Source organism: Epinephelus moara, chromosome 21 (genome assembly GCF_006386435.1).
Source record: "Epinephelus moara isolate mb chromosome 21, YSFRI_EMoa_1.0, whole genome shotgun sequence".
In the NCBI taxonomy this organism is placed as follows: Eukaryota; Metazoa; Chordata; class Actinopteri; order Perciformes; family Serranidae; genus Epinephelus; species Epinephelus moara.
In genome coordinates this window covers 20153448-20165724 of record NC_065526.1, presented here as the reverse complement: position 1 = coordinate 20165724, position 12277 = coordinate 20153448, and the positions used below count along the sequence as shown (strand labels likewise).

Here is a 12277-nt window from a genome sequence, read left to right as displayed (position 1 = left end):
CAAAAACTCAAAGTCCCACAATGCAGCGCACACGAATGGGTAAATCGCGCCTGCGCGGTATGAACTCCCTCTTTGGACCTACGTCTCCACTGAAACGATGGTGAGCGAAGAATGTCCCCTTCCTAATCCGTGTCAATCTGACATATTCTGTGCTATAAATGCTATAATCACATATTTGGAGGCTCTGTGATCTCCATGTTTGTCAGACCTGGCCGTTATTAACGACGATTTTGTGAAAATGTCAACAGCAAAAACGATGTTTTCATGTCTTGCTTTGACAGAAATGGCTGCCACCATTGCTATGCTCTCTGAGCTCCAAGTACCGGGCGGGCCAGTTGTATTAGCTTCCCGTCGTTGGTTAAAACCTAAATTCATGCTGCTCTAGGGAACCAGCAGTGCTGTGTTTCGTGTTTCAATAGAAATTGTTGTCTTCCAACCCGGTCCACTGTTGCAAAGTCTGTTTGAGTTAGCTAGGAGGCTAACGTTAGCTTGATTGGAAGAAGCTAGGCTAGGCTAGCTGGAGACACCGCTTGTGACTCAACTTCATTCACCCCGGTTTTACGAGTGTTTCCGCTTAATAGTTTAAAGCGTGTGTTGGGATACTTGCAGTAACATGACACGTAGTTCTCCCCTGTACACCCGACTGTATAAACTTCATAGTCACAACTGTTTGTGGGGTTATTTGGAATATTTGGATATCCGGTCTACTGTTGCAACAGTACTACCTGGAAGTTACGAGGCAGACGATATCAGCAGTGTTGGTCCAGTATGTCAGAAGTGGTTACTGCTTGTACACCTGCACTAACGTTGCATATTGTAATTTTAATGTGTGTTCATGTTCACAGGCCAAGCGTACCAAGAAGGTGGGGATCGTTGGTAAATATGGCACACGTTACGGTGCCTCGCTGAGGAAGATGGTGAAGAAAATTGAAATCTCCCAGCACGCTAAATACACCTGCTCTTTCTGTGGCAAGGTAAGGACAACCCAAGGACAAACTGAAATACTGTACTGTCACTCATTTATCATCTTATTCGGGAAGCAGTGTTCCTATTACATGTACATCGTTCAGCCAAAACTGCTCAGGAATGGCTGAGGGATGTGACAAACTTCCCCAGATCCCAATCTGATTTAGGCTAAGTGTGATGTGCCTGCACCCCAGAAGCACCCCTAATCCACAGTAGGGCCTCCTTGAATCAGACTTGGCTCTGACCTGTTGAGACATGGGCATAGTGCAAAAGTGTTTGAATGGGTGGTGTGTGTGTGTGTGTGAGTGAGTGTGAGAGAAGTAGCATCCACATGAACATCAGGACCCAGTGTTTCCCTGCAGAACATTGTATTGTAACAAGATGTTCAATGTTACTCCCTTCAGTTGTCACTAGTTTTAATGTGTCGGCTGATCGGTGTGTGTATACTGATGTGAAGGAACACCAGGAATTCCTGCAGCAGATGTCACACTTTCATGTTTCCTAGAGAGTGCATACATAATGTTTAGATGTTATGTCTGGAGAAATTGACAGACTTTTTGTAACTGTTCTAACTTTATATTGACAGACCAAGATGAAGAGGAGGGCTGTTGGTATCTGGCACTGTGGGTCCTGCAGGAAGACGGTGGCTGGAGGTGCCTGGACTTACAAGTAGGTTTCTTTCTGCTGTGCTGTAATTCTGGCAACTCATAGTAACCCAAACTGGGATTGTAGCTGTGGATGTGTTCATAGCTATTATTAAGTTTTGGATTGAGGGCTGCATCTTCTGCAAAGCCCAGTGACTTAACTACCAACAATCATATTTCTGTACTTTTGCCTGTTGTAAGGGCCACGTCTGGGTTTTGTAACGCTGTTTGACAGTAAATGGTCAGAGCACAGACGGAATTACGCTCATGAACGAACAGCCATACAGTTTGTTTTCAGACAGAAAGCTGGATGTCATTCATGTCAGTGCTAATCAGTGGTGTCTACATTTAATGTCTGACAATGACTAGCCTTTTGAGTTTGTGCAATAAATAGGTTTCCTATTCAGCGCCAGATGGTTCAAAGTATCTGCAGCAGATTTGTTTGCAAAGCTTATGGGAGGTATTGGTCAATAACAGTACCACTCATCACACCAACAAATCAAATGTCACACAGCTGTACTGTACCTTGTAATCTCTGAGATTACCATGCATATGAAACTAGTTACTCAAGAATTCAGTCAGCTCTTCCAGATTTTCTCAAACATCCAGGGAACATTTACAACATCGCAACCTCCCAGTTCTGAAAAAAGAAATATGATCCAGCAGCTACACGTGCATTTCTTCCCTCAAATTTTGTTAGAAACAAATTTTGTTGGATATTTTGGGGACGTCTGACTTCTCCAAAACCGCAGCCACGTATTTCTGTTAAATATTGGAATGAAAGTTGATGACAGCCCAGGGGACAGCACATTAGACCAATGAGATGTAGGGAGGGTTCATGTGAGTGTCAATGGAGACAACTGTAAATCTTCCAGTGGGAAGCCTAATTGCAATAAAATAGCCGTGGCCTTGCCAGACCACAATATGACAAATGATTGGATGGCTGGGCCAACCTGCCATTTAAAAAAAAAAAAAATTAAAATCAATATTATTTTACTGAGCTAGGGGGTGTGAGTGTGCATGCGCCTCTACTGTAGCCTGGGGAGTCGATAATGGCGGACAATTTAGTCTCGAAGAAATCAAAGAATGCGCCACTATGGCAACATTTTGGCTTTGAGCCAGATGAAGGAGGCAACCCTTGCTTGCACTGATTGAGTAAGCTGCAAAATTTATTTGTAAGGAATAAAAGAAACAACATGTTACTGTCACTCTGTTGTCCTATGGTCGTTTTTTATTTTAAATGAGTCAGTCAGTCAGTCCCTGACTATGGAAGTTTGGGATATTCATTATAATGTAAATACCAAGTGTAAGTAATGTCTTTGTTTTGTCTCTTTCAGCACAACTTCTGCTGTCACAGTCAAGTCCGCAATCAGGAGGCTGAAGGAGTTGAAGGACCAGTAAACCAGTGCGATGATCACTGGTGGATTTGGGACTTTTGCTATAATTTAACCGACCTGGACATGGCCTCAACATCCACAAATAAATCGGTCTGGAGCGGAAATCTTTGTTTGTGTCTTTGTTCATCTCTTTTATAATATAGCAGTCGAATCAAGAAGATTCCTCACGAAACACGCACGAGGGAGAAAGTTGCTCTGGATCTCAGGGAGCCAGTGAGGTCAAAAGGAGTACAACTGTCTAAGTAAATTAGCATTTAATTATGCCACAGCATAAGAAAGGGTTCTCCTGGCCTGCAGTTTCTTGACAGTAAACGCCTGCGTTGTTTCCTTTTAGCATGTCAGACTAATAACTCAGATTTGTGTATGTGCTCTCTCTGAAAGTGGAGTAAGAAGTATGCTTTATTGTCAACCTGTGGAAAATGAAATTAAAGCTCCAGTGCTCTGCCACTCTGCTCTAATTATAAAAGGTAATTGGAGAAATACTCAACCACAGCTTAAGTGTGAATATAGACCTTTTTCACAGCAGATATTGACTTGACACAAACAGGTGTAATTAGTGACAGCATTTCATATATCCAACATTTCTGACATCTGGTATCATAAAGCTTTAACGTCTCTGAGGAACCTACCGTACCTACCTACAACATGTACATACCTACACAAGTGACAGGTTGGCTCCAATGTTAGTTCATCATTACATTGCTGGCTCACTGTTTTGACTCAGCACACCTACGTGTCCCTAAGGTATTATTGATAACACTTGTTCATTTCCCTCAGCGGCCTGTCAGTGTCTGCCGTGGAAAAGATTTATTAATATTGGCACATTATCGGTATCGGCCAATATCAGAATCGTCTAACATGCTTTTCTGTTTAATTTGTCTGTCAAATGACTTACCAGCAAAATACAATATTGTGAATCCATAATTTATAATGAAACATCTCGTTATCTGTTGTATTGTACAAATAGTGAAAAAGAGTCCTATTTGAGACGATTTAAGTACAGAAAACTTTAAGTTTTTAATTTACTTGGAAAAAATGTTCTCAAGGCTTGTCTGAGCACAAATCTGAAAATATTTCAAAATCAGTCAGACTGCTTGCTTAAAGTGAGTTATTCTTATTCTAATGTAGTCTTTAAACACATGACACTACTGTTTGTATTTCATTATATTTTAGGAAAAACTTGGCCCTATGTCCCCAATGGCAACATATAGTACAACCAAGTATTTGGTTTCTGTGAATTCATAACACGTTAACTTTCAAAGATGTGCACGTATATGCAGTGCAAAAAAAGGAAGACAGTCAGAAATACTGACTTTAACTACTGATAAAAGGGTGACTTTTCGTGTGATTTTAAAATTTCAGTTTTCCTAACTTCTCACCGACAGTGTGTCTGCACCAGATGTCAACACTTTAGACCATTAGTTCTCAACCTCTTTTTGTTTCAAGGACCCCTACACTGATACACACGAGGTCACAGACCCCCATTTGATACAATTTCGCCTCAGGGAGCTCCATCTGAACAGATTTTGGTTGTTCGATAAAATTAAGACATCAAGTCTATAGTTGTCAGCTACCCTTATTACTCGTACTCACATTGGACTTCAGAATAAAATACTTTCACAACTTAAAACGATACAACTTATTTTTCTGGGGACTCCCTGGGACCATTGCCTCAGACCAATAACAACAAATGTTTTGGCATTTTTCCTTGTTATTCTAAACATGGTATTTGGATACAAGTATATTTCTTAGTCACATTAAATACCCACGACTCAGTCAGTAACAATTTCAGTTAAAAAAGACCAGAAAAAACAGAAGAGTTCACTAGTTCATTATATTTTACATCATGTTTATTGTATTGAAACTGCAGTAAACAGTAAATTCCTGAAGATGGCAGCACTGTAACACCAAAGACACTCACTACCGTCACATGACCAGCAGGGGGTGTAGCGTCGACTTCACCTCACTAGGTTCAAGAACCAGACATGGCGGCGTCCAGTGTTTTCAGACCAGGCTTGTTTAACCATAAAGTAGCGATTGTAACGGGCGGCGGGACCGGCATCGGTAAAGCCATCTCTGCAGAGCTGCTGGAGCTCGGTGAGTAAAGCGGTGTGTGGGGTCAGTAGACATTAGCTGGACACAAGGTTAGAAATGAACAGCAGCTGACTGAGAACAGGAGCCCCGTGAACTTCGGCACAGATCATTTATTATTGCACATGATCCAGTAGATTTGCCCTCTAAAGACAGTCATCAGAGAGTGAGGAGTCATTCAATGCTTGCTTTATGACCCAGGGAAAGAAAATGGTGCTCATCTGACGGGTCACAGTATTTGGTGCAACACCTGGACAAAGTTATTCTGTTCCCCCTCAGCTTTCAGTAACATGAGAGTTAATTCACCCCTCGAGTTTGTCATGGCTGAATAAATCCTGAATAATAACTTATATGTTTTGGCCTGACCTAAGAGAAGTGTCACATTTAATACACGTATCTTTGAATAGCTTTGGTTCTAATCTTTATTACTGAGAGCACTGCCATGCATATGAACAGGGATGGGCAGTATTTCTATTACTTGTATTTAAAATACGTATTTCAATTACATTTGAGTATTTTGTTATTTGTATTTGATAAGGCCCATAAAAAGCAAATGTAATTTGTAACAAAATACTTTTGAGTGAGGTAATTTTGTATTTAAAATACTCAAAATACTTTCTCCACGAATCAAAAAACAAAAATAATAGCCTACACATTCTTACAATATTGGATTTCAAAATATTTTTTAAAAAATATTTTTGTCTATATTTTTTTTTTAACTTGGGCCATTCAATGTGCCCTTCAATGACCTAGTGGTCTGTTTTACTGGACTGTGCATAACATAAGACATTGTATGTTGTTGTGGTTGATGCTTGGGATGAGTATGCTACAAATGAATTGCCTCATGTGGGATCAATAAAGTTGTCTGAATCTAAATCTGAATCAATAAATAATATTTTAGGGTAGCCTACATGTTCCTAGCTTTTTCTTTTTGAGTTATTCACAAAAAGAATTGAATCGGTTAGTATAGCGCCACCTATGGACGAATCGTGGGCATTCTTTCTGGTATAGTTACTCAGGGTCTCTAGTTACAGTGTAAATTTTGAGCATTTTTGGTCAAGCATTTTTTGAGTTATTCACAAAAAGCTTTGTGGACCAACTGACCGACCGACCGACCAACAGAGTGACCTATACAGCTGCAGGTCGCTGCTAAAAAGAAAAAGAAAAAAAGTATTTTCTGTATTTGAAAATACAAAATACATGTATTTTATTTTGATACATTTTCTGGCACCAGTATTTTGTGTTTTATTTTGATACATTTATTTGAGGGGTATTTTGTATTTTGTATCAAAATACATTTTGATGTATTTTTGCCCATCTCTACATATGAACAATCACACAGGAGCAAGCGCTGAGTGATTCTGAAACGTGATTATTCCCAATAATTACATAGCGTAACCAAATGTTGATTAGAAAAATTTAAAGTGAAGCAGGCTGCCAGTACTGTTATCATAGTTTTGTCATGACTAACTCTTTTGTCGTCAGGTTGCAGTGTGGTGATCTCCAGCAGAAAGGTAGAGAGGTTGGAGGCGGCAGCTCAGGAGATGAGACAAAGAATCCCTGCCTCCAGCCCTGCGTGTGTCACTCCTCTACCGTGTAACATCCGAAACGAGGACGAGGTAAATGTGCACACACACACACCTTCAGCCTCTGTATCTGTGTCATGTTGATGTTGTCAGTGCCTGATCACCTGTTCTGATTCCCTGTGCCGCAGGTGAAGAATCTGGTGTCATCAGTGCTGAAGCGGTTCGGCAGGATAGACTTTCTGGTGAACAATGGAGGAGGTCAGTTCACCAGCCCGGCAGAGCACATGTCCTCTAAAGGCTGGAGGGCAGTGATTGACACCAACCTGACAGGAACCTTCCACTGCTGCCAGGAGGGTAAGCTGACCGCTAACACTGGCTCAGTTATACAGAATGAAAAATGACATAAGTTGGCTATCAGCAAATTAAAATAGATAAAGAAATATGTAAATAAGTAAACACAAATAAATGAATAAAATAAAAAATAAATACAGGGAAAAAATTATATTAATATATACATACACATATATATATATATATATATATATATATAAGTAAATCTAGGATGTACAAAAAAAATGTAAGATATTTATGTATGTCCTGTTTAATGATAAACTTGAATTTCTCAGTGCATTTATTTATTTATGTATTTATTCTGTATTTATTTATCTATTCCTGTATTAAATTATACATCAAATTTTTTAAGCCAGTTTTTTTACATTTATTAATTTCTGTATTTTTTTTTCATTTATTCCTGTATTTATTTATTCATATATTTTAATGTTAATTAATATATAATTTATTGCGGCATTATTTATAACATTATTTATGTATGTATTTATTTATTTCTGCTTTTTTTCATTCATTCCTGTATTTCTTTATACATTTGTTAACTTATATATTTATTCATGTATTATGTATTCTTTGATTTATTTCTATATTTATTTATTCCTGTATTTAATTACACCTTTATGTATTTTTTCTGTATTTTTATACCTTTATTTGTTTATTTATTGCTTTATTGGTTATTTATTCCTGTATGTTTTTTTGTTTTGTTTTTTTGCAATAATATTTATAACTGTATTTATGTATGTATTCATTTATTCCTGTTTTTATTCCTGCATTGATTGATTTTTTTCCCCCCTCAGTATCAGTGTGTGTTTGTCAAAGCTCTCAGTGTGACTGTGTTGCTGTTGTTTCCACACAGTCTACACAGCGTGGATGAAACAACATGGAGGCGTGATCGTCAACATCATTGCCGACATGTGGAAAGGCTTCCCAGGCATGGCGTAAGCAGCAACACATCACTAATTTCACACGAGTTTGCAGCTCACACACTCTTCTTCTCTTCTATTGAAACACTGTATCTCCCTGACAGACACACAGGGGCAGCGAGGGCAGCAGTGGACAACTTAACAAAGAGTCTGGCCATCGAGTGGGCGGCCTCAGGAGTCAGAATCAACTCTGTGGCACCTGTAAGTCCAGGTCATGAGTTAACAAAGAGTAAGTGTAAGAGGAGGTCTGTAATTGTGTCGTAATTTATAGTCTGTCCATTTGTCTGTTTGCAGGGAACAATCTTTTCCAAAACTGCAATGGAGAACTACAAGGACATTGGACCAACAATTTTCAAGACGGCCATTCCATTAAGCCCTGCGAAGAGGCTGGGAGTACCAGAGGAGGTGAGTAACCATCTAATGACACCCACAATACCCTGAGGAAAGGTGCTCATGAAACATGGAGGATGAAAAATGACATGTATCGATAAAAAAATGTATAAAAAATACAGAAATGAATTAATAAAAGAATAAACAATTACTGAAATAAATGCAAAAATAAATTAATCATAAATAAAAAAAATAAATGCAGAGTAAAGGACCTCCCGCCTCATTAACATACAGACACAGACATACAGAAATAAATAAATGTAGTTGTACACAAATGTAAACAAAATTTAAGATATTTATTTACTAATATGCTGTTTCGTTGTCAGCTTTTATTTATTTGCATTTATCTATTTATTTCAGCATTTATTTATACGTTTAATGTGTTATTTATTTATATATGCATACATTTATTTCCAAGTTTAGTTATTTATTTCTGTATTATTCTGTATGTATTTATTTATTTTTATTTCACTTTGTTTTTAGTTATATACTTATTATTTCTGTATGTATTTATTTTTGTATTTATTCATTTCAGATTATTTTTGTATTTATTTATACATTTATTATTTCTGTGTTTATTCACTCCTATATTTATTTATTTCAGTTCCTTTTTATTTATACACTTATTATTTCTGTATTTAGTCATTCCTGAATTTATTTATTTCAGATTTCTTTTATTTTTTTGTATTTATTTACACATTTATTCACAAGAGGTCTCTCTTGTAAAAGAGATTTTCAATCTCAATAATAATAATAATAATAATAATAAATTATATGGGACTTCCTTGTTAAATAAAGGTTAAATAAAAAAATGAATGTATTATTTCTGTATTTATTTATTCCTCTATTTATTTATACATTTATTTATTTCAGATGTTTTTGTATTTATTTGCATTTATTTATACATTTATTTATATCTGCAAGTTTTTATACATTTATTTATATATTTATTTTAGATTTTTTAAATTTTTGTTTCTGTTTATACATTGTTTATGTATTTATTTATACATTTATCTATTTCCATATTTATTCATTCCTGTTTTTATTTATACATTTGTTTATTGATACTGGAGTTAATTTTCGTCCTCCATAAAGAAACTCCATAAGAGCAGCTTTGTTATATTTAAAAGTCTTTTAACTATGCACTGCAGTGTTCTATAAAAGAATACATATGCAGAACAATTTGAAAATCCCACTTGTTTGGGGGATTTTAAAGTGCTTAATAAAGTCCTTGTCCTACACATGCAAACATCTGTCTATAGCTGATGACACTGTGTTGTGGAATGGGCTAAGCTGTATGGAAAAACACACCATAAAATCCACGTTAGCTGTCAGAAACTGTTGTGATTTCTTCTGTTTTGTTTGTTTGTTTGTTTATAAAATTGTGTTTGGATGCTTAGATCTCATCAGCCGTGTGTTTCCTGCTCTCTCCTGCTGCCTCCTTCATCTCTGGAGCCACCCTGAGGGTCGATGCAGGACAGAGTCTGTACCACTCCATGTGGGAGATACCTGGTGCGTACATCTTGCTATAGCATCTAAACAATATACATGTATACACCATATATACTATACAGCATTCTATATTGTATGCTAAATTGTTGTGTGTTCTGTGTGTCCGTCTCCAGACCACAGTGCATGGCCCGAAGCTCCAGAGGGAGAGAACCTGGATGCTCTGAAGGACCTGCTCAACCCCCAAAGCAAACTCTGATTCACTTTTATGGCAGAGTCTGAGCCCGGGTCATAGACACACAGTTGGCCAACCATCATGGACCATGAGCTGTAAAGGCACCATAAACACAGTCAATGAAACAAGACACCAGAGTGGCCTGGGTAGAAGATGTTCTGATTTATTATTATCGCAAATAATGTAAATAATTGTTTGTAATTATTAGCAACATGAGTGTCTGATTAGTTTCTTGGATGATAAGCTGTGACATAAACTGTTGAAATGTATGTAGAATGTTTTTTTCCAATGCCTTTGTCAGTAAACACAAAGTGCTTTTAACAAAGTGCTTTAAAAGTGGAGACTAAATATAGAAACAGGAAAGGAAAATGGCAGTGATTTATTTTAAATTTTGCACTGATTTAGTGTCTCTGAGGCTGATTCAGGAGCTAAAATATCAAAATCACCTTTGGTTTTTTGCTTGGACCTGAAACGGTTACTGGTTCCACAATAAACAGCAGTAAATGTTTTGATGATGGGGCGGCATGGTGGTGTGGTGGTTAGCACTCTCGCCTCACAGCAAGAGGGTTGCCGGTTCGATCCCGGGCGTGGGAGCCCTTCTGTGCGGAGTTTGCATGTTCTCCCCGTGTCAGCGTGGGTTCTCTCCGGGCACTCCGGCTTCCTCCCACAGTCCAAAGACATGCAGATTGGGGACTAGGTTAATTGATAACTCTAAATTGGCCGTAGGTGTGAATGTGAGCGTGAATGGTTGTTTGTCTCTATGTGTCAGCCCTGCGATAGTCTGGCGACCTGTCCAGGGTGTACCCTGCCTCTCGCCCGATGTCAGCTGGGATAGGCTCCAGCCCCCCCGCGACCCTCAAGAGGATGAAGCGGTTAGAAGATGAATGAATGAATGAAATGTTTTGATGGTTAGTATCACCATTTCAAATTTGAATTATCCTTAAAAGAAGTGTTTGATTGCTGCACTTTTAAAACTCACGGTAAATATCCAGCATCAACCAAACGTAGCAACAGTCTCCCAGATGCATGGGTTTCTTCTGAAATTCCCTGAGTGGGCGTGCAGCAAATCTGGCTTCTGGTCCCTGTCCTCATCAACAGTGGCAGATACTCGAGCAAGCATGTCAAAGACAGACTTTCTCTAATGTTAATTACTGCACATTTGATATGGTTTCCATGTGTTTACATAGGATACAAGCTATGTTATAATTTTAATGTTCATGCAAACAAAAAGTGCTGCTAATTTTGTTTGTGGTTTTTAATAGAAAAGAAATTAATTCAATTAAATTAAAAAACACTGACAAAATTATTTCAGCGTGTGTATCAGTCACTTTTGGACATGTTCAGCATATTGTAACAATACCATGATGATACTTAGGGATGTCCCGATGCGGTCCATGGATCAGGTATCAGCACCGATCACGTTTTACAAAATCGGAATCGGTAATAAACAATCTGAGGGCTCAAAACAACAAAAATGGCCAGGTTTTTCATCTATGTTGTTCATTGTTGCCTCCGCTTTCCAGTGTATTGTAACCAAGTGTCCTGGGTTCGCCTAACTGAGTGCAGCTAATGAGCAATAAATGGACAGGAGTCGAGACAACAGGTTCAGCAGCCACCGCTTCTCTCTTTATTCCGAGCAACACAGCCACACCTAACGGCGGAACCTAGCCTACCACATCCCTACGGCAACTCTGGAGGGACAGTTTGTTTACAATTCAGAATTTGTTTACATTTTATACTGCTGAACCACCGATAAGCTTTTTGGTGGATGCATTCTTGTTTTTTCTTTTTTTCTTAATGCTTTGCAAAGTATTGGATCGGATGCAAAAAAATGTGATTGGGACATCCCTAATGATGCTTATAACCATGATAATATTGGTTACTATGATTGTGATTATACAGGGACTTGATCATGTAATTCTTCATAAGACTCAGACTTGTGCCATAGATGATCATTAAGAAAGTAAAATGTTTCAGTGATGCACAGAGAACAGATGCTTTACATTGACTGTCTTTAATATACAGTTACAATACAGTAATTATTAATTTGATATCTTAATGTAACATGATTCCTTTATTTTGTAACTTGTAAGGATAAATAGACAATTAAAATAACTTGTTACCTTACTATATAATCTTACTATATAATGACGAAAACTCTGTGTGTCTGTTCCACGTTTTTCTCCTCACTGACTTGGTCAATCCATGTGAAATTTGGCACAGTGGTAGAGGGTCATGGGAGGATGCGAATGAAGCAATATTACATCAGTTGCCCAAAGGGGGGCGCTATAGCAACCGATTGAAATTG

At 37.9% G+C, this 12277-nt stretch overlaps 2 protein-coding genes across 2 annotated transcripts; both read left to right on the top strand.

Moving 5' to 3' along the window:
• The first annotated feature begins 16 nt into the window (after window positions 1–16).
• rpl37a (ribosomal protein L37a) lies at window positions 17–3111 on the top strand. Its single transcript, XM_050033547.1, has 4 exons — window positions 17–100; window positions 846–974; window positions 1553–1635; window positions 2948–3111. The coding sequence occupies exons 1-4, from the start codon at window positions 98–100 to the stop codon at window positions 3009–3011; spliced, it is 279 nt and encodes a 92-aa protein (XP_049889504.1). The 5' UTR covers window positions 17–97; the 3' UTR covers window positions 3012–3111.
• Window positions 3112–4948: 1837 nt separating this feature from the next.
• On the top strand, window positions 4949–11275 carry pecr (peroxisomal trans-2-enoyl-CoA reductase). The gene is made up of 8 exons (XM_050033573.1): window positions 4949–5104; window positions 6584–6717; window positions 6813–6978; window positions 7829–7910; window positions 8000–8096; window positions 8190–8300; window positions 9686–9797; window positions 9911–11275. The coding sequence occupies exons 1-8, from the start codon at window positions 4993–4995 to the stop codon at window positions 9991–9993; spliced, it is 897 nt and encodes a 298-aa protein (XP_049889530.1). The 5' UTR covers window positions 4949–4992; the 3' UTR covers window positions 9994–11275.
• Window positions 11276–12277: the final 1002 nt, after the last annotated feature.